General features: G+C 43.0%; 2 protein-coding genes across 18 annotated transcripts in view; one reads left to right on the plus strand and one right to left on the minus strand.

Annotated features, from left to right (window-relative positions):
* dbr1 (debranching RNA lariats 1) overlaps window positions 1–4,784 on the minus strand; it is a 6,673-nt gene extending 1,889 nt beyond the window's left edge. The window contains exons 1-8 of one of the 10 annotated variants that reach the window (XM_023805720.2): window positions 4,622–4,784; window positions 4,308–4,344; window positions 3,469–3,826; window positions 3,237–3,361; window positions 3,027–3,107; window positions 2,310–2,395; window positions 530–754; window positions 137–214 (exon numbers count right to left, since the gene is read on the minus strand). In XM_023805720.2, the coding sequence (XP_023661488.2) occupies window positions 137–214; window positions 530–754; window positions 2,310–2,395; window positions 3,027–3,107; window positions 3,237–3,361; window positions 3,469–3,665 (792 nt within the window). In that variant the 5' untranslated portion in view covers window positions 3,666–3,826; window positions 4,308–4,344; window positions 4,622–4,784. The other 9 variants (XM_023805714.2, XM_023805719.2, XM_023805716.2 and 6 more) reach the window with 9 other exon arrangements.
* armc8 (armadillo repeat containing 8) lies at window positions 4,309–21,857 on the plus strand. 8 transcript variants are annotated; one of them, XM_072715088.1, is made up of 22 exons: window positions 4,309–4,444; window positions 7,913–7,989; window positions 8,646–8,717; window positions 10,530–10,672; window positions 11,823–11,920; window positions 12,065–12,157; window positions 12,246–12,326; window positions 12,931–13,006; window positions 13,224–13,314; window positions 13,430–13,490; window positions 13,623–13,823; window positions 14,477–14,572; window positions 16,955–17,037; window positions 17,204–17,285; window positions 17,808–17,894; window positions 18,093–18,185; window positions 18,351–18,500; window positions 19,472–19,567; window positions 19,789–19,884; window positions 19,972–20,044; window positions 20,240–20,357; window positions 20,567–21,857. In XM_072715088.1, the coding sequence occupies exons 1-22, from the start codon at window positions 4,442–4,444 to the stop codon at window positions 20,619–20,621; spliced, it is 2,025 nt and encodes a 674-aa protein (XP_072571189.1). In that variant the 5' UTR covers window positions 4,309–4,441; the 3' UTR covers window positions 20,622–21,857. The 8 variants fall into 8 exon arrangements, with proteins under 8 accessions (XP_072571189.1, XP_072571175.1, XP_072571170.1 ...); XM_072715074.1 differs by lacking the exon at window positions 4,309–4,444 and adding an exon at window positions 4,911–5,245 and having other exon boundaries at window positions 13,623–13,796; XM_072715069.1 differs by lacking the exon at window positions 4,309–4,444 and adding an exon at window positions 4,912–5,245.
* Window positions 21,858–22,142: the final 285 nt, after the last annotated feature.

Below are 22,142 nucleotides of genomic sequence, written 5' to 3' on the forward strand. Positions count from 1 at the left end.
TCGCAGACCAAGTCTCCCTAGGCATGTAACAATGATTTACTGTGATTTAATATTTATTGGTTAACACTAAGATTAAATAAACTAAGGTAAGTAAGTGACCTGGTCACAATGGAGGTACAACAGATTAGAGACAAACCTGCAGAAAGTCCCGGTATGGCAAACACTTGTCCAGTGAGAGAAACTTAGTAGTTCGGGCAGCACAGTCACCCTGAGCCTGTAAAAACAAACATACTATATTACTACGTACTATAACATACTAATTAACCAACTTCAACAAAGCTGCATTACATTCAACTTAATCATGCTTAGCTGCCTTTGTGCAGCATATCATCATGCCACAAGTATTTGTGGAAAAGAAAAAAAATTCTTCGGTTCCTTCTATTGCAATGCCTGAAAAAATATATGATGTTAAATTATAATTGGAATTTTGTCACAGCCTTGGATTTCCCAAGCTGGGGAAGCATCAGAATTCTTGGGAGATTGAGCACTGCATTATGGGAGACGCAGCCTCCTCTCGGGTGAAACTGACCTGGTGCTGCATGATGGCGGCGAACTTGACATGCAGGTGAGCAGCAAACCAGTACGCAGGCTGCAGGTGGGCCAGGAGCTCTGCAGCTGCAGGGCTGCCCAGACTGCTACACTCCACCTCCTGCCTCAGGAACTTCTTCTTGCGCAGCAGCTGCTCTGTGCTGCCATAGTGATAAATACCACGCGGCCAGTCATGTGACATGAAGATGTCCATGGGCTGCTGGATCTAAGAGCAAGAAAAGGACAGCATGCCGTCATTTACATTTACATGCCGTCTCCCATAATGCAGTGCTCAATCTCCCAAGATTCCACCCATTCATCAAAGTTAAGAATTTTTTTTTGCTTTACAGCCCATTGTACCACATACGACCCAGTAACAGTGACATTTAGTGATTACTGACTGAATTAACCAGATTTTTTTCCACAATAAATATGGCCCCCGACGTGTTTTGAGGTTGTTGCTGTACATGCTGCAAAGATTCACCTGTCAAGCTGTGAATAGGTAAGTGGCAGAAATTTTGCATCATCAGTTATAATGTTTAGATGTTATAGAACATGTACAACTAGGTTTTGGATGTTTTGAAACTTTTCTGGCAACTGTGATGATCATGTTCCATGTGCTCAACATCAGCCTCAGACAAAAACAGGGAATACAGGTGACGCACCAGACCTTACAGTACATCCCACAAGTAAACTTTCTGTGTGTAGTACACCTTTTTCCAGGCCTGTTCACTTGACCTGTTTCTTGATGGGTTGGCATGTTTGAAGCCTGTGTTTTATTGCCAGCGCATGGCGAATGATGAAAAGGAAAACTCAATAAATGCATTTTGAAAATGAGAATGTTTGGTTATTCCTCCTTTTCTGTCCTTATTTCATAGGTGAAATTAACAAGTTGGAACAGTATGAACAGTCCAGGGGGTCGTATATGGCACATTTCATAACATGGACTGGGAAAGGGTTATTTTTACAAATACTTATTTTTGAGTTCACTGGGTCTGTATGATCATTTTAGCCAATGGACATATTTTTCCTATAAAAAGGTGGTCTGGGTTCCCCAGGGTTAAAAAGAAATATATTACATTCAAAACGCCACCTCTGGTAACAGTTCCAGAGCACTATGGTTTGTAACTGTATACATCTTATATATATTTCAAGTCCAATTTATTTTTATATAGCACCTTTCACAACAGAGTTGTCCCAAAGCGCTTTACATGGATGCGTTGTGTTACACTAAACAACATCAGTAGAGTGAGCAATACAGAACAGGAAATGGAAGGAAAGAAATTAAACAACATGTATAACAGAGAAGGGCTGATCAACAAGTGTGCTAAACTAATTTTCTGAGTAATATCTTTTGATTTTGAACTGAATTTTCTTTTCTTAAAATGTTTATTAGTTGAAATGTTTATTAGTAGATCCTCCTCGTGAAATTTTAGCTGGGCGATGTCTTCACTTAAAATTCCACACAGCATAATTTTTTCTAACTTTGTAATAGGCAGGTGTGCAAATTAATATGGGGTCACCATTTTAAAGGGAATTATTGGCGGTAAATGTCGACTCATTTTTAACCAATGGCTGATTATTGCTGCATTGACCAAGTCCAGTAATACAATCAGTGCATCTCTAGTTTTTAGCATTTGCTAACTGTGTTTTGTGTTAACCTTTGTGTAAGATATGGGTCCTAAAAAAATTCAGCTATGTAAAGTATTGTGGCTTGTGGAACCAGTTGAGTAAGATGTGTCAGCACTGTATTCTATTTCAACCCATAGCAAAGTCCTCACCTGCTTCAGTTTGAAAACGTCAATGTTTCTGACGTGGTAAGCACTGCGCAGTGTATCCTGGCTGTAGGGTGGAAATTCATAGTGTCCTACAATATAAACACACCATAAGTCCCATACAAAATACTTGCAGTAGAACTCATTTTATATGGTTTTACACAAAAGACTAGTTAGATCGGGGGGAAAAAACAAACCCATATATTAACTGTACAATGCACCATGGTTTTCAGAGCAAAGTCAGAATGGCACACGTACATTATATATTACATTGCGCCATTTAAATGTTGTGAAAGAAAGTGAAAGTGTTTCAACCATGTACATAGTTAAAATTGTGTTCAGCTAATGTTTTTGCTCCCCCCCCAGTCTTGAAGAGGGATGAATCTCAATACCAAAAACACAAAGATTGTACTTGTGGTTCTGGCAAGACTGGCTAACTTGCCTTCCAAGAACAAACTTTGGCGCAGTGAATCATGGGATCGGTCTTGTTTGGCAAGGATGTAGCCAATGTATCCTTGATATTTGGAGTGGAGCAAGACAAACATGCCTGGATGTTTAATGTCCCCTGTACTTGTGTTTTTAGTATTGGATCTGGTCTTTGATAATGGAAGATGCCGTAAAACGGGTACACAAGAACAGGTATGATCGAGTATACATACTGAAATTCACCCCAGGAAGAGAGGTTAGAAGATGGATGGACTTATGGAATTTGACCTTACTCACCTTTTCTATAGTCATGTGATTTGAAAATTCCTGACAAGCCACCAATCCTTATTCCTTTGTAGCGAACCACTCCAGCATAACCTAGTCAAGCAGAATATGTAAGAATCATGCATATCTGTGTACCTGCAAATGCCTCCATGGTTAATACAGAGGAATATATGTGAATGAAAAGCTTGAAGAAATGACATCGCTGTATCTGAAGATCGTTACCCATGTAGTAAATGTTGGGAGCCACCCAGCCTCCATACGCCAGCTCTTGCAGATGGTTGGAGGCCTCGTGATTTCCTCCAATAAAGATGGTCAAGACTGGAGCTTTCTTTTCACCAGAGTAATATCTGCAGGGAGATGGAAAAAAGAACACGAATGAAACTTAAAAAGAACACACCAGACAAAGTATTGACAGTATTGTAAAATACAGGAAAAGGCCAACAGTGACACTAACTTGTAGAAGGTCTGCATCTGCCTGTACTTGGCTGGTACGGCCATGCACTTCATATCTCCCTCATTTCGCACTGCCTGGAAGTCTCCACAGCAGAGCAACAGGTCCACAGATAGGCCTTCTTTGCGCTCCAGATAGGCAATGGTCTCATAGATCTTATCCAGTTCACCATGACAGCAACCCTCTACTGCAATCTTCATGGTTGCTCAAAGATCCCAAGGTATGGTCTGACTAATAGCATCCAATTAAAGCCCACTACCCGCTCAAACCTGTCACAGATCCTACACTCCCCCAAATCTCCTACCCCCTTATTTCCCTCAAACTAACACTACAGGTCAGATTCAGAGCACGGCGGCGCTGTCTGTCAAGTGGAAAGAAAAAGACATAGCAAAATGAGATATGGTTTCGCGTGATAAAACAGTAAAACGCGTTTTGAGGTTCATCGACAGTAAGAAAGCGTGCAGCTAATTTCCCTTGATTAGCTGGGACATTAGGTTGACTTTCGAGCTATATGCACTAGAATATTTGCAACATATTCCCAAATAAAGCCGCGTTCCTGAAACCCAAATCAGCAAAAGATACAGATTCACGAAAGTAAGGAAAGTTTCTCACTTGTGTAACATTTCCTAAACTTGCTGCTAGCCAGATTACTGACTGCTAAGACTTCATAACGCGAATGAGATCTTCATTTTTGCCGTTTCCTTATTATCATCATCAATCTTCTATATTATAATAGCATTATGTATGACACATCTGTCTTAAAATATCAAGATTGATCTGACTGGATTCACGTGCAGCATATACACTCTAATATGTGGATTACGTACACAAGACTCACCTACTTCACTTAGGGTTACCAGACATGCTTCTGATGTAGCCCTAATACGAAACAAAAGTTAGAGCTCCTTGTGAAAATCAAAATTATTTAGTGTTATTATTATCCTATCCTGGTTTCACATCATGGCGTCTGAGAGTAATGGTAAGGGTAGATTCGTTTTATATCAAATAGCGTTTTATTTCAATTTACGTGTAAGTCTAACTACCTTCGTGAAACTTTAACACCGCTACAGGAGAAACTTGTAAAGCAAAACATTCATAAAATAAATGTGCAAAAAGCCAAGAAAGCTATGCACTTTCTTACTTAAAAAATCCTTACTGGAAGGTGATCTGGCAACCCTGCTGGCAAATAGAGAACATGCGCAGACGGAATCCTATGGAGACCATTACGTATATCTAGTACATGTTTGAGAAAAGTGATTTCGATTGAATGTATCCACAACATAACCCGGTTTTGAAACTAAATTCAATAACTGAATTATTGTAGCGCATCGTCGATAATGTTTTAGACAAAATAAATATATTCGTGTAAAGGGAACTCATTTTATGATAATCATGTCATGATATTTATTTGTATAATCTGTCGAAATGAAACGAGCGATACCGACGTGGTTTAAAACAAACTAGGCACTCATAATCTTCAAAATAATATTCGATAATTAAAAGTGTACGTCGAATTTGATAGAAAATTGGCAATTTAAGCAGACACAGGAATGTGAAATAAGTGTTGTTTAGTTCCTGTGAAATCCACTAACCCCCTTCTCAGAGTAGCAAACGTTGCAACAAAAAAGCGTGTGGTTTGGTGGCGTTTTTTCCCCAGCACTCGAGCTGAGGGGCTGGAAGGCCTAGTATGTAGAAAGTGCGGCTCCGATTGGGGCGCTCGTCCGGGGGAAGAGAGATGGCGTGTATGCTGGAGGCCCCTCTCCGCATCAGCGTGCTGTCCGTGAGTCTTCTGCTCATATTCCGCTACACCGGGCCTGTCCTCCGTGCGCCCCAGTGGCGCACAGCAGGAAGGTCGCAACAATGTCTGCTATAGCGGCCGATCCTTGTCCGCTGGCACCGCGGCTCGGAACTTGGTGATGTGACACTGACTGGCTCTGCCCGGTCACCGAACCGGTGCCGATGAAGACATGACCGGCCAGCCGCATGTGAAGCCCTGGGTTTTGAGCACCCTGCACTATTTAACAGACGTTACACAGCAGTTGCGGTGCTTTGACGCGTCGGTAATGGTATTATAAGTAGCGTAGTATACCACAGCGCGCTTTGTTACTTTACCCCACCGCCGGGTATTAAGTTGTCTGCTAACATGAAGTACTATTAAGTGTAGCTAGCCGTTTTTATTACTTATCAAGTTAACGCTCTTGCATATTATAAACGGAACCGGACAGTTTCGGCTTTCTGAATATATAGCGTGAGATGCCTGGGCGTTAACTTTGTAATGGTAAGCAGTATCTTTTTTGACAACTATACGGCACTTTTATTAATAACGCGTGCGAAGTCATAGTTATGAACCACTGTTCCGGCTGTCCCGCTGCTTCATTTATCCTCAGTTCGTGGCTTGCTAATCGCCCACAAGTTCAACTGTCAGTGTCGGCATTTAATGTGATGGGGAGTAATATTATTGATATAGACGTTTTCCCATTGTGGCGTACCACCTGTTAAAGCTGTTAGCATGAGAATAACCGATCGGATCGCACTGTAAAGTCAGAAATACTCTGCAAAGCAAAGCGGGAGTGCAGCCTGTGTAATGACGATCGGGAAGTGAAAGTACACGAGGTTAGGTGTGTGCCGATGCGCAGCCTGGCGTGGGTAGGGCTTCCCGGGGCGGATCTGGGCTCCTCCGTGCTCACACTGCCTGACAGCGCCTCCCGGTCAGAGGTGCGGTGTAATGTGCTGTCTAATGCACACTATATAATGTGCACCACCGCGGAACACGTGCGTGCTTAAGGATAGTCATATGTACTCCATGTATGATTTAGGGATATTTGAAATTTACGATTGTTGACATCGTGCAGTTTTCAGTTTGAGCGTGCCGCCCATTTCTTTCTAAAAGTGCGTAAAAAGAATCAAACCAAGCAACGCTGAAGTTAAAACTGTATGTGTTTAAGTTGATCATAACCAACGTATTTTCTAGTTTTTTTTATTTCAGTATGAAATCGTTCAGGTATGTGGGGTGTTGAAAGCATTTACAGTGGCGCCAAGATTTGATTTTAAGGTAACATTTAGAATAATGAGTGAACCGAAAACATGGTTTTAATTAAGGGAATAGTTCTCCGTAATGTCTTAAGTGAGCATCGTGGCTTGGTTATTGCAGCGCACCTTAAAAATAATTGATTTCCTTGTTTAACTTTTCCCAAATCAATTCCTCACCTCTCAAAGGAATATATAACATTATATAAGAGAGTACGCAAGGAATTACGCGTATTTTGACCTGAACACACAGGTGTTTGTGCACTGAAAATATACTGTGTAATTCCTAATCCTCTAGTGATGAATTAATATAATTAAGTACAGGCTTGAAGGCTATGTCAAAACCATTGGAGAAATGCTATAAATGTTCTCGAAGTTCAGCACTGATTTCAGAAATTGTTTATGGGGAGGAGTTTATAAGATTGTACCCAGAAGTCATTTAACAAGAAGATAGTAGTGTTCTGTAAAGTGCAAATATCCTATTTCACTATGGGGTGCTACTGTCCAGCCAAGGGTTTTCTAAAGTAAGCACTAGTAAGACAAGTTATGTCACAGACACTGAAGAGATTTGTGATATGTATCGAAAATCCTTAACTGTGCAGATATTCCACCCACACAAAATCTCCATGGACAAAAACTAGAGGATACCATCAGGAACAGCATAAAGGGAGGGAAAGCTGGACATATACATGGGGTCCTGAGTGACAGGGCCTCTAAGAACTTTGGAGTGTAATTGGATTAGTCTGGGTCCAATGTGATATGTTTTAATGGGGTCTAAAATGTCTGCTAGCATACGGTCATGAGCTTTATCTTGCCATATTTGTGATATATACACACATGGATATGTGACTGGCTTAGTGACTGTTCGGTTTATTTTTTATTATAGTTACATACATATACAACAGGTTACTGATGATTTCTGTAATTCTTTCTTCTGTTTTGAAGTAGCAACCTGTTGTTTAACTTGTTAAGCAGTGTGTGGCTCAGTGGGTTAGGGTGCTTGCAGAGTGAGAAAAGGCCCTAAACTTGCTACAGGGATTTGCTGACCTGTATTTCTCAACTGTATGTCACTTTGGACTAAAGTTCCTGCTAAAAGTAAAAATGTTATAACGTAAAATGAACAAGAACAAATAAAAGTGAATCAGTGGAAATGTGGACGTAGAATGTGCAGACTTTAATACCAGTGGAGGCTGTTCTGCTCCATGATATCAAACAGGTTCTTGGCTAGCTGGTGATGCTAATTGTAAACAGAGTTATCAAATGACAGAACCCCATGCTGATCACCTCGTGCGTTCAATGAGCAATGGTTTAAAGGTGGAGCCGAATTAATGAGGTTCCTCCACTGGGATCCTTGCACCAGGTTGTGTTTAGTATGGAAGAGGCAGAGACTCACGCCTGTTCCATTCTCGTTGCTACGCAGGAGGTTACTGCCACTAGTCGCCATTATGTTGACAGACTGTTCGACCCCGACCCACAGAAAGTGCTTCAGGGAGTCATGTGAGTACAGTGCCTTCTGTGTGGTGACAGTGTGCCTAATAACTTCTGTGTGTGTTAGCAGGAAGCCCTGCAGGTTGTGTGAGTGTGTGTGAGTCCATGTGTGTGTGCACCTGTGCGCCTGCCTGTGTGTTTATCACTTCTTCATTCAGGTTCCCCATGAGGCTTCGGCGCAGATTTTTTTCCCATCTTTATTTATATCCTCAGCTCGTGCTCTGGTTACTGTGACAGACACTGGATCGCTGTATTTTTCCACTGCCTTCAGTCTTTATGTGTCTGATAATTATACACTAATACTCTTAAGTTGCCTTTGTAAAGAGCCCCATAGATTGCTGCTTTGACCAAGATGGACTACCGTCTAGGTGCAGATGTCTGATGCTGGTGTTTTATTTCAGTCTCCTGCATTTTGTAACAATGGACCTTCAGGGATGTTTAACCAGATAGCAGCTGTAGACTGATGACAGAATGTGTGATTTCCAGACAAAAGCAATCAATTAAATCAGTTCTAACTGCACAAATTGCAAGTGATGGTTCCTTGAAACCTGCTCTTTATACTTAGTTTTTGCCAAATACTGCTTAGGGTCTGATGCGAATAACTTTTGGCTAGGCCCCAGACTTTACAACGTGGGCTTCCAGTCATTTGCTCTTATGTTTTGCAGTGACATGAAGAATGCTGTAATTGGAAACAACAAGCAGAAAGCCAACCTTATCGTGCTGGGAGCCGTGCCCAGGTATCTCATCCATGTGCTTCCCCACATGCCGTCGCTTCTCGTTCGCAGCATCCCATTGGTCCTCTAAACATAAACATGATGAACATTTTGCTGATTTAAAGTCTTTGGATGGCCTGGTGGTTGTTGGGGACATGGCGTGTTGCCCGGTTGAGTGAAAGCAGTAGACGGCAGCCCAAACTCAGCTGTAAATGCAGCACTTCAGACTGCCAGACTGGCTTACACACCTTATCTATTTGTTCTGAGAAAGATACTCTGACGTTCATGTTGTTAATGAGAGACACTATATGGACAAAAGTATTGGGAAACCTGGCCATTACACATACAGAAACTTTTATGGCATCCCATTCTAAATCCATAGACATCAATATGGAGTCGGTCCCCCCTTTGCAGCTGTAACAGCTGCCACTCTTCTGGGATGACTTTCCTCAAGATTTTAGAGTGTGTATATGGGAATTTTTACCCATTCATCCAGAAGAGCATTTCTGAGGTCAGTCATTCATGTTGGACATGAAGGTCTGGCTCACAATCTCCATTCTAGGTGTTAGATTGGGTTGAGGTCAGGGCTTTGTGTGGGTCAGTCAAGTTCTTCCACACCGAACTCACCCAACAATATCTTTATGGACGCTGCTCTCTGCACTGGGGCACAGTCATGCTGGAACAGAAAGGATCTTCCACAAACTGTTCCCACAAAGATCAAAGCATACAATTGTCCAAAATGTCTTAGTAGGCTGAAGCATTAAGAATTCCCTTCACTGGAACTAAGGGGGCTAGTCCAACCCGTGAAAAACACCCCCATACCATTATCCCCCCTCCACCAAACTTTACAGTTGGCAAAATGCAGTCAGGCAGGTAACGTTCTCCTGACATCTACCAAACCCAGACTCGTCCATCAGACTGCCAGACAGAGATGAATGATTTGTCACGCCACAGAACACATTTCCCCTGCTCCAGAGTTCAGTGGCAGTGTGCTTTACACCACTCCATCTAACACTTGGCGATGTGAGGCTTGCATGCAGCTGCTCGGCCTTGGAAGCCCATTCCATGAAGCTCCCAGCGCTGGGTTTGTTCTGGAGTCAATGCCAGAGGAAGTTTGGAACTCTTGGTGACCGCGCTCTGTTACTTTACGTGGTCTGACCCTTCATGGCTGAGTTTCTGTTGTTCCTAAATGCTTCCACTTTGCAATATTACCACTTACAGTTGACCGTGGAATATCTAGCCTGGAATAAATTTCACAAACTGACTTATTGCAAAGGTGGCATCCTATGACAGTATTAGGCTTGAATTCACTGCGCTCTTCAGAACAACCTTTTCTTTCATAAATGTTTGCAAACCTGACTGCATGGCTAGGTGATTGATTTTATACACCTGTGGCAATGGGTCTGACTGGAACACCTGAATTCGGTGATTAGGAGGTGTGTCCCAATAATTTTGTTCATATACTGTATCTGAGAAAGTACCAGCTAGGCTCAAATAATTCAACTACTACTGCAGTGGTACTTTGTTTTTTCAGGGTTGCACTGTTTGTAGACCATTGCTCTAGTAAATATTTATGCTGTGTACTAATCCGGCAAGATAATTTTGTGTCACAAAATATAAATGGTCTCTCACTAATTACCAAAACAAGTTATTATCAATTCATAATTGATTTTTTTTCAGTTCTGCACTATGCCAATGGAATTTTCTGTTATTAATTTGTTTTTATGTTCAGCCAGGATCCAGTGTGAGCTGGGCCGTCCAGTGCAGTGTGTGTGAGGGAGCTTGCTCATCAGTGGCAGGTGCTCATTTCTGTTGTGTTGGTATTGCCCCCCCAAGGCTATTGTACCTGCTTCAGCAGCCTTCGTCCAGCCTGGAGCTGCGGACCGAGTGTGCAGTGGTGCTGGGCAGCCTGGCTATGGGCACAGAGAACAACATCAAGTCCCTGGTGGACTGCCACATCATCCCCGCCCTGCTGCAAGGTCAGCCGGACCCGAGCACCTCACAGACCCTTAGACGTGAAAGTTCTGCTCATCACCATGGTGTTTTCCCCCTTTTAAGCTTGGGGTGACATAGACCTTCTTACACATCGCCCAGATGGTTGCCTAGTCACAGCATTCATTTTATTTATTATTTTTCAAATACAGTGGTACCTCAGTTCTCGAACTCATTAGAACTCGAATTTCTTAAAAGTCGAACCAACCAGTTTGAAAAAAAATTACCTAGAGCTCGATCTGAATCTCAGAAGTCAAACCGTGAACGCAGACCTAAGATAACTTGTATGAGTGGGGAAATGAGTCACGCGGCACGTCTCTCAGTGGAAACAAAGTGTAAAGCTTCAGTCTCACCCTCGCATTCGCTGTGATAGCACCGTGCGTGTTTATACTACCTGAATACATATATTTAGACAGTAAAAATACATTTAGACAATGATACAGTAACAGTAAAATTTTATTATTATATAGTAAAATACATTTAAAAAGAAAGATTTCTTATTCATTATTTTAATATTAATAATAAACCATGAATACATTTAATTATAATAATATTGTGGTGCCCAGCGGGGACAGAACGGAGACAAAGGCGCAGACGTCAGGGTATCGGGGAATACGGGGTTTAATTACAGGTAAGGCAGGCAAAACACAGATGGACAATACAATGACCGGACTGGGGAAACAAACTGAAACAGAGAACTAATGACAACAACCAGAAACAGCTGATCACATGGGGATTCCACACGGGGTTAACGAGGGGGCGTGGCACACGGAAGGAGCGGACGATTGGGGCAGGACACATTTTATTTTTTAATTTTACACATTGCATTGATACATTTATTTTCTTACTTTACAAATTACTGTTTTGATAAATGTGCTTAGATGTGTTTAGTACAGTATATGCTCTTTTTGTTTTATCCTGTTCATTTTGTGTTTAAATGCTAAAAAAAAAAAAAAAACATATTTAGGTGTAATTTTTATGGGGAAAATTCGATCACAACTCGAACTTTTTGGGATTCAATCCGGAGTTCTGAACGGATTAAATTCGAGTTCTGAGGTACCACTGTAGTTGCTGAAACGCCGCCTTTCTTGGTATGGCTCTGTCACATCACCTGTTTGTGTCTGTGTCCCTGTCCAGGTCTTCTTTGTCAGGACCTGTGCTTTATTGAGGCCTGCCTACGTTGCCTCAGGACAGTGTTCATCAGTCCGGTTACTCCAGTGCAGCTGCTTTACCCAGTAAGACCAATGCCTCTGCATTCACACATCACTCATTTCCATATTAGCATAAGAATACTGAGTCATACCTTTGCATGCATTTTTTTTCTGTAATAGTAATATTAGCTCTAGTCCCTTCGTGTAAGTGATGGATGATATTTTCAGGACCCCACTGTGATCCCCCACCTGATGTCCCTGTTGAGTCGGTCACAGCGAACGCAGGAATACATCACCCAGATCTTCTCGCATTGCTGCAAGGTCAGCCAGGCGCAGCCATGCTCTTCATGGGCTGTACTTCACTACAGCTCATTGGTGGAGTTTCTGAGTCGCACTCTTTGTCCCACAGACTCCTGAGCATCAGACGATTCTGTACAACCACGGAGCCATTCAGAACATCGCCCCCCTGCTCAACTCACCCTCCTACAAGGTGAAGCACGGCCCCCTCCCGCCGCCAGTGCCGGCTCACCGTCTTCCTGTCATGTCACTCGATCTCTCTATCATTCTATCTGTCTTTGTCATTTGATGTCGACATTCTTTGATGGCACGACTTGCATAGACAGGGCTGGAAATCAGGCTCGCCCACTCCCCCGAGGCGAGAAATGTAGGCGGAGGGCAAGTACAAAAAGCTAGTAAAAAATGATATGCCAGACTTCATTTTTTACTGAACTAGCCCAGTTGGCTAGTAGCAAAAATTCCTGAGTTCCACTCCTGTGCATACAGGTAGTATTGCCAAAGTACTGCATATGAAGTATTAAAAGAACACGTAAAACTAAAGGTATACTTAAACATAAAACTGGTGGCTTAATCGTTAGGGAAGTGCGCTTGTAATTGAAAGAGTGCAGGTTCAAATCCCCGACCAGCAAGGCACTGACCCCATGCACTGCTCCCCGGGCGCTGAATTAGCTGCCCCCTGCTATGTCATGATGCCACATATGGGTTAAATGCACAGGACACATTTCGTTGTTGTGTGCTGTGGTTTATTTCTAAATAAATGTGAAGTTAGATGTGTGTCTCTCTCTGTCTCTCTGCAGGTACAAATGCAGGCCCTTAAGTGCTTCTCAGTCCTGGCCTATGAGAATGCCCAGGTGTCCATGACACTGGTGAATGGTGAGCTCCAATCCTCTCCGTCTCTGTGTCTCTGAATGTAAGGCATCCTGCCATGTTGTTTCAGGGTCACATCAGCGAGTGGATAACAGTGTATCTTTCCTGCTGTGTAATACTCTTTCGGTTAAAAAATGCCGGCTTGTGGTTAAGAAACAAAATCAGTCGTGAGACGATCCTTCCCTTCCGTTTGCTCTCGACTTGCATGTCCTGTTTCTCTCAGTGCTTGTGGACGGGGAGCTGCTCTCTCAGGTATTTGTCAGGATGATGCAGAGGGACCGGCCCATTGAAATGCAGCTTACAGCAGCAAAATGGTGAGGACTGCCTGCCTGTGTCTGTCTGCCTGCCTGCCTGCTGTCGGGGTGTATGGTTCAGACCATAGACCATAGACTGAGCAGTCTCTTATCGACAACCCCCACCTACCCACAGCCTGACATACATGTGCCGAGCTGGAGCCATCCGGACCGATGACACCTGCATTGTTCTGAAGGTCAGTCCTGATGGGTGGGGTGGTCGGGAGGTGTTAAGTGATATTCCTGTTTGTCTGCTAGAGAGAGAGGATCTTTGAGCATGCATTATGTGTATTAAAGAATAACGTGTCTTTGCGTGTTGATCTTTGCAGACGCTCCCTTGCCTGGTGCGCATGTGCAGTAAAGAGCGGCTCCTGGAGGAGCGGGTGGAGGGTGCGGAAACGCTGGCCTACCTGATGGAGCCCGACGTGGAGCTGCAGCGCATCGCGAGCGTCACCGACCACCTGGTGGCCATGCTGGCTGACTACTTCAAGTACCCGAGCTCCGTGAGTGCCATCGCGGACATCAAGCGGGTGAGGGGCTTGCGGGGCGGCGTGGGGGGGTGCGGTGGCATGAGGGCCCACGGTCAGCTGCTGAATCCACACAGCTGTGTATGTCACACGGTCAGTAATCATGTGACTGAGCTATATTAGAGTATGTTGGAAATTAGTGTCATTGTGCAAATATTATACTGAGGGTGTACTGTTGGGTCACCCCCAAGGGTTATGGTTTCGAATTCCATCTCCACTGCGTGTGTGAATATTCCTGTGTTCCTTCCTGTGTTTCGCAGGTTTCCTTCAGGTTCCATTTTTCACCTACAGACCAAAGACATGCAATTAGGCAAACCGGTGTCCCTAAATTACCCCCCTGGCATTCTGTCAGGGCTGTTCTCTGTGTTATGCCCTGTGCTGCTGGAATAGGCTTTAGGTCCCACGTGACCTTGTACTAGATCACTGAAAGTCTTACAATAGAAGCAGTACTAGAACAGAAAAGCAGTAGAAGAGTGTAGCAGTGAGCCAAAGCTTGCAGGATCCTGACTGTTGCATTTTCATGGCACCGGAGGGGCCCTGTGGTTGTAGCCCATTTCGGATCAAGCTGTACAACCAGAGTGAAGCTGTGAGGTGTGACAGTCTCTCTCTCTCTCTCTCTCTCTCTCTCTCTCTCTCAATCCCACCCCCACCCCCAGCTGGACCATGACCTGAAACATGCCCACGAGCTACGGCAGGCCGCATTCAAGCTGTACGCCTCGCTGGGCGCCAACGACGAGGACGTGCGCAAAAAGGTGCCCTTGCTGACCTTTCTCCTGTTCTGTTATGTCCATTGGGGACTCTGGGAAATTTCCACTGTTTTCCATCCCTCATGGACTGCATCTCTCCCAAACAGCTGAGCGTAAAACTCCTCTCGTCATCACGGGGCTAGCCAGCATGACTGATTTAATATGTATCTTTACTGTTGAAATTACACTCCCTGTAGCTGTCTGGTCATTATGGTACAGTGTTTTCTTAATATGGGCAATCTTAGAAAGCTTACTAATTAAATAACTTATGAAAGCATTGAACAATACAGGTCTGATTAGGGGTGTAACGTTTCTCCAAATCCATGGTTCGGTTCATACCTTTTTTTTTTTTCTTCTTTTCTTTTTTTTGAAAAAAAAAATTGTTAGATTATCTTAACTTCACATCAAATAACTGCGTACAAAATTAATTACATTGAATACTATACTGTACTAGATATCCAAAATGTTCCCACACCACTCGCATTTACCCGGGTGCCCTACAGTGTCTGGGTTGTTATTTATCTTGGGATAGCCTAGTTTTTATCGCAGGTGTGATCACTCGATCATGGTTGGACCAAAACAGTCTCGCACGCATTTGAAAGACAATAAAATGTGTGATGTATAAATATGACAAAATATTCAGCTTGCCCTAACTTTAAATAGAATAATAATTGTGTGATTTACATGTTACAGTGTTAATTGCGAAATGGAAAAAAAACAGTTATAATATAATAATATAATTGAAAGCTCAACAGGTTGCACCTGCAGCAGTGGGTTGGGGTTGCGGGGGAGGTGGCTATCGTAGTTCAGTCATCCACAACCGCGACATGAGATTGTGAATATTGCCCTTAGGGCTGAGCAATTAATCAAAAATTAATCAAAACTGAAATTCATTCTTGCCCGTGTAGGTCACTTCATTTTTTTTTTTTATTAATTCTGTTAATACTTAAAAGAGTCTGATACTTTCTTCCATGTGTGATCTTGTACTGTCCCCTTAAAAACATACTACCGCATGTGTTGTCACGTGACTCAGCCCCATCCAATCGGCGACATGGAATCAGCATAGAGGAGAATTCAAACACTGTGCCGACTGAGCAACTCGAGCAGCTTGTACCAAATAAAAATGCAGTGTCCATCGTTTGAACCCATTGTGGCTTTAGTGAAGATGACAGTGAACAAAAAGAGGTCAAACGTCAGACAGTTTCAGCTACGAAATGTAATAGCACCAATCGGTTTCAACATTAGCAATATTTAAAATACAGTAGAAACTGCTTTTAGTGATCATGGTTATAATGATCAACCGCTTATATAGATCAAAAAGCTTGGGACAGAATCATTCCTGTACAAATACTGTTTAAATAATTCACTTATAGTAATCCAGTAGTCCGCTTACAGCGTTCATTTTGGGTCTTTTTATACATAACATATGGAAAAAAATTAAACTACTGTAATTCTTTATTTTATTTTATTTTTTTTACTTGCCTACTTTCCCTAGTGATAACCGGTCTGCTTCTGGCTAGCTACCTGAGGCTAATGCTGCATGCACAAAAAAAAAAAGTAATTTTCTCTCAATTACGAATATGGACACATCAAAGTTATGATAAACTGCCAAAAACAAACCAAGGAGATGCAGTAGTAAAACTACAATAACTATATTTTATGTACAGTACTGTAGTGAATTGTGGTGCATTTGAATTATACATAGTTCAGTAATTTAATTTGTGCAGTACTGTAACTTAAAAAAAGCTGTAAGAGCGTTTGAAATAGCTGGACTACTTTGAAAGAGTCGACAAAATTCAGTAAATAGTGACGCTGTCAGTTTTATTACCTTATACTCGTATAATAAATACACAAATGTCAATTAGATGGTAATCTGCCTGAGACGTAAAAAGAAAAGAAAATCAATTATAATGATCATCCGCTTATATTGATCAATTCCACCCAGACAGACGTGATCACTATAAATGGTTTATTTTGTTTGCAAGAAATGCAAACTATTTATTTTCTACTTTTTTCCTAGGGAGCTTGCTTTTTACATTAAAATGTGACCTTTTTCATAAGATGTTCTCGTTTCAAGTGATTTGTGCCTTGATTTCTGTTGTTCAAATGATTCAATGAATAACCATAAATGTGTTTCCTTCCATTACTTTAAAATCATAGATATACAGTCTTTCAATAGAAAAAAATATCCCATCTTTAATAGTTGAGCATATTCACAGTACAAACTAAATGAAACATGAGGGCAAAAAACAAAATAATCATTCATTAATTGTAAATGAGGTAAAATTATTTAATCGTGATATTGATTTGAGATCATATTGCCCAGCCATACTTGTTCTCCCATAATGCCTGTAGTTAATGTGAATGAGCTGCCCGTGCGCTCTGCAGATCACAGAGACGGAGAACATGATGGATAGAATCGTCAGCGGCCTGTCCGAGTCCAGTATCAAGGTGCGGCTGGCGGCCGTCAGGTAAGCGCACTGCCATCCCTCTCGCTGCCGATTGTAACCTGGGCTGTGATTTGATTTTCGGCTCCTGTTGTCATTTGCTTCTATTTGCTTCCTCCTCCTGACTGAGGAGCAGTGTTTGCAGGTCACCAAAGATGACCTCCCTGTGTTTCTTTGTCACTCTGCCCAGGTGTCTTCACAGTCTCTCTCGCTCAGTGCAGCAGTTAAGGACGAGCTTCCACGACCATGCCGTGTGGAAACCCCTCATGAAGGTGTCTGTCACGTGCCACCTTCATGTTCTCTGCACCTCACTGTAACTGACAGTACCCCTCTGCGTTCCTGTGAAAATAATTGTCCCTTTTGAAAGTTTTACTTCCACAAGAATCTCCTGAGGGCAGAAGGAAAAATGATTGGCTCAGAGAGATAACCAGTCAGATTGTAGAGGAGGTGGGCCCAAACAGCTAGATGAGGCAGGACCAACCAATCAGATATCTTGCCCTCAGAACATTTTTGTGTAAGTAAAACTGCGACGAGCATAATTGTCATGGTAGTTTTCCGGATTTTTCACCAGAGCACAATGTGACCCTTTTATGTTCCTGTACATGTCTGAAAGCCAAGGAAGGAACCTGTGCAGTTAATTTTGAGGTCTATGTTGAGTTGTTTCGGTTTCAGGGATGGTAGGCCCAAGTCAGTCCTCTGCTGTCCCATGTATCTTGGAGTCTTATGAGGCTTTTCACTGCATCCCGCCCTCTTTTCACCATACGTCCGCCCTCACCTTGCATCTGTCCCTGCAGCTACTGCAGAATGCCCCTGATGAAGTGCTGGTCATGGCCTCTTCCACACTATGCAACCTGCTGCTGGAGTTCTCCCCCAGCAAAGAGGTGCGTTCAGCTCCTGCGCTGTGCTGCTGCGCTGCCGGGACCCCAGCAGCACGGGGCTTCCGTTTCACACGCAGACTCCCGGCTTTTTTGAAGCCCTAGTAAAAATGGCTTCATCCAGTAAATCTGAAGAGGAATTTCAGCATTGCTGTTTATTAATTCGCTGTTCTAAACCATGGGTGTGTTGGTGTGTCTTCCCAGCCCATCCTGGAATCAGGAGTGATCGAGTTGCTCTGCAGTCTGACCCAGAGTGACAGTCCTGCGCTGAGGGTCAATGGCATCTGGGCCCTCATGGTGAGATTCACACTGGTTCACCTGAGGGGCTTGTTAACTGTACATGCTGTTCAGATTTACCCTCATGGGGAAGTTTCTGGGAGATTTCTGCAGGAGCGCAGACTGGTGCATGGAAGGTAAATGGCTTCATTGGATCAGGCCGCTCACCCTGCTCTGCTGCCGCAGAATATGGCCTTCCAGGCAGACCAGAAGGTGAAGGTGGAGATCGTGCGAGCGTTGGGCACAGAGCAGCTTTTCCGCCTGCTGTCAGATCCCGATGCCAACGTGCTGATGAAGACTCTGGGGCTGCTCAGGAACCTGCTGTCCACACGCCCGGTCAGACCTGCAGAGAGCCGTCTACGCGCAGACGCACTCACATACAGGCAGAAATACTTGCGCATACATACATGGCCATGCAGACATCCTCGCACACGTACATGGACACGCAGACGTTTTCGCCTGCACATACATGGAAACGCAGACATACTCGTGCACGCAGACGTATTGTCGCACACATATATCGACAGAGTCCTACTTTGGATTTCGTCCTCAACTACTGATCCTTACCCATTCAGATGTCAGTGCCCGTTACTTTTGATCACAGTGTATAAATTTCCTTGTTTGTTTCTTAAAGATGTGACCAGTGTTATAGTTTCGGTTTTCTAAATTTAGCTTTTCTTTTTATATTAATTTTTATTTAGATTTCAGTGTGGTTTTATTAGTTTTGTATTTTTAAAATGTATTTCTATTTAGTTTTTGTATATTTCAATTTCAGTTTAAATTGATTTAAAATTTAATTTCTAGGGACAGTTGTAGAACTATTTTATGTGTCTGATCGTCACGTGTTCCAGGTATTTTAAACGGTAATTAAAGAAACAAATCATTACTTCAGATAAGTTGTGTTTAACAAAGCAATAAAAGAATGTTTTTGATGTCTGTGTATTTTATGTCAGTTAGTTTTGGAAGCAGTGTTTATAGATTTTGTTTAGTTGTAGTTTATTAGTTTACTTTCATATTTTATTTCAATTTACAAAAATGTTTTCTTATAGTTTTACCTTTCGTTAGTGATTACAACCCTTTCAGAAGTAGGACATATTTGAGAATATCAGAATCATGTCATAACAAATTACCAAAAAAATTCAAACGCACCTTTTGAGAAGCATTCCAGTGTAAGCACACACTGGTGTTATCGAAATAACTGGAACCAGTGCAAAATTCTGGATGAATGTTGAATGCATACATGGGCTGAGAGTGTGATTTTTGCCATCACAGTGAGTGGAATAAGTGTCTGTCTCTCTGTTTTCCAGCATATTGACCAGATTATGAGCTCACATGGCAAACAGATAATGCAGGCAGTCACCCTGATCCTGGAAGGCGAGCACAGCATCGAGGTCAAGGAACAGGTCGCGTCCCGCCCTCTGCTGTTCTCTGACTAGTCTGCTGGCTCTCGCTCCAGCCGTCACTCATTAGTCAGACCTTAATGAGTCTGGCCTCACACTTTGTGGTTTGCATATGCTCCACGTCTCTGGTACATTCCTCTGACTGTAGCTAATGAGCAGAGCACTGCCTCTGTCACTGTACTCTGTCACAATAGGCTTGTAACAGAAGATGATCTCCCTTTCAGACGTTGTGTATCCTGGCCAACATCGCTGATGGCAACACGGCCAAAGAGCTCATCATGACGAACGACGACATGCTGCAGAAGATCAAGTCTTATATGGTAGCGTTCACCTGCACATGTGCTGTCACGTCCCCCTAGCTTCCCTGACACCTGACAAGCCCCCTCCTCTCTTACTCACCCTCTCAGGGACACTCTAACGTTAAGCTGCAGCTGGCTGCCACCTTCTGTGTCTCCAACCTCATCTGGAACGAGGAAGACGGTGAGAGGGGGACTCGATGGCAGGTGGTCACGTGGGGGGGGGGGGGTGGACCAGAGGGGGGAGGGAGGTGGGGCTCTGTGGGTGGCTCTGGTAGAAGGGGAATGTTTATGGTATTACTGTATATGGGGAAAAGCCAGTTACATGAACACTGTTGCTCTTCTGTTGTCTCCTTCATGTACTGTTCTCTGTCTTCAGCACTTCCCCTCTGTCTGTGTCCAGGATCCCAGGAGCGGCAAGACAAGCTGAGAGAGATGGGCTTCGTGGACATTCTGCACAAACTCACCCAGGCCTCGGACCCCAGCCTGTGTGACAGGTCCTTCTGCTTTAAAGTCTAGTGTCTCCTCTCAGACTGAGTCTAATGTGCAGTTTAACGAAGGCATGGATTAAAGAGCGTGGCACTTACATTCCTAGCAGCATCATTTATTTATGTTACAGGTTAAGCAGTGCTAGGAAAAGAGAGTTTGAAGTTCACCACTCTGTGCTTTTGAAGTGTTCTAATGTTTCATTGCTGACCAGCAGCAGTTTGTTCTTGCTGTCTTCCAGGGCGAAAACTGCCATGCAGCAGTATCTGGCCTGACTGCGAGGATGGCAGAAAGAGGAAGTCACTACCCACCAATCACTGGGAGATCGCCTTTCCGATTCCCCCACTCCCTTCTCTAAATTTTTTTTTCCCCAACCATTTTGTTTTGTTGCACAAGACACCTTTTGAGTTGTGGCACAAACAGCCTCTTCCCCTGCCCCTCTGCCCCCCTGGGCCCCAGGACTCGTAAAGAACGTAAAGAAGAAGAAAAGCTGTCGGGCACGATGCTCTCTTTTTACTTGCCAGCCGGATTGTTGAGGATTTAGTTTATTTTTTCTTTGTGGACATGATGTTGAGATGTGTGTGCGCACGTGCGTAATGAACTGCACGTGCGTGCATGTGTGTGTGTGTGTGTGTGCGCGCGCACGTGTGCAATGAACTGCACGCGTGTGTGTTTGTATAATGGACTGTGCGTGTGTGCATGTGTAATGGACTGCGTGTGTGTGGCACTTCCTGGGGGCTGTGGACTCATCATGGACTAGATGATCTGGATGCTGCTGCACTTTGATTTCAGACAGTAGGGGGAGAGGTGGAACTGGGGAATACGTGTTGCCTCTTCATTAATTTAATTATTGTTATTATAACTATTGGTAGTATTATTTTATGTTTTGGGGAGGGGGGGTGCTTAAATGATTGCTTGTTTTTGGATGGATTCTTTTCAATTTGTTTTGGTTGTGGAAACATACCTCAGAATATATATAAATATATAAATATATTTTTTGAATTGTTTTCCCCCTCAGTTTTGTTTTTGTGAATATTTGTTTTTTTTGTTTGTTTTTTTGTTTTTTGTTCCTGAAATATTTCCTGTCTGTGAGGACAGATATGTGATGGAGGAATGAAAATGTGTGGATGTGGGAAAATAGAGAGAGCTTTGGGTGCAGCAGGGGTGTGGTAAATACGGCAGTGTTGGGGGGCTGTTTTTATATGGTTGTTTCGTCTGTTTTGTAAGAGATGGCCTCACCTTTGGCTTTTTTTGAAGCTCTTAGAGAATGAATGAATCAATGAATGTCATTGAAATATATGCAAGCAGACTGATGGAGTCCGAGTGATGCAGCTTCCTTTTGTTTGTGCAGTGTCACCATTGGTGATTCTTCTAGGATCCCTACTTTCAAATTACAGCTGCACATAAATCATTTGCCACAAAGTCTTTTCCCATCACTGTAAGAATGAAGATTGAATTAAGCCCCACTTGACAGGGCACCCACCTAATTAAAACTAAATTATGCTTCTTTATTCATGTTATTTTGATGAAATTGTACTTCCTTAGCAACATAATAACTCTAACTTCAGTCAGTAGCAATCTTGATGTTTAGTTCTTACCAAATAAACATGGCTAGTTTGCCTACAGCATCCCCGAGACAACACAAAAAAACCTGTATTCTTACAAAATATCTTTATTCATGAATGGATTCTTTTAAACTTCATAACTGTTACTAAAATACATCTTTAACCCTGGTGTTACAAGCAGGCACGTTCCACATGCAGGAAGCTGTGACATGCAAATAATCCCTACGCTCC

The sequence above is a fragment of the Paramormyrops kingsleyae genome, chromosome 1 (genome assembly GCF_048594095.1).
Source record: "Paramormyrops kingsleyae isolate MSU_618 chromosome 1, PKINGS_0.4, whole genome shotgun sequence".
NCBI classification, from domain to species: domain Eukaryota; kingdom Metazoa; phylum Chordata; class Actinopteri; order Osteoglossiformes; family Mormyridae; genus Paramormyrops; species Paramormyrops kingsleyae.

What these genes read in the sequence shown, in the direction of transcription:
- armc8 (XM_072715069.1), top strand. Translation starts at nt 5,201, where the DNA reads ATGGCGTGTATGCTGGAGGCCCCTCTCCGCATCAGCGTGCTGTCC. An exon ending in ATGGCATCTGGGCCCTCATG is followed by an intron (nt 18,186 to 18,350) that starts GTGAGATTCACA and finishes CTGCTGCCGCAG; the next exon opens with AATATGGCCTTCCAGGCAGA. An exon ending in ACCTGCTGTCCACACGCCCG is followed by an intron (nt 18,501 to 19,471) that starts GTCAGACCTGCA and finishes TCTGTTTTCCAG; the next exon opens with CATATTGACCAGATTATGAG.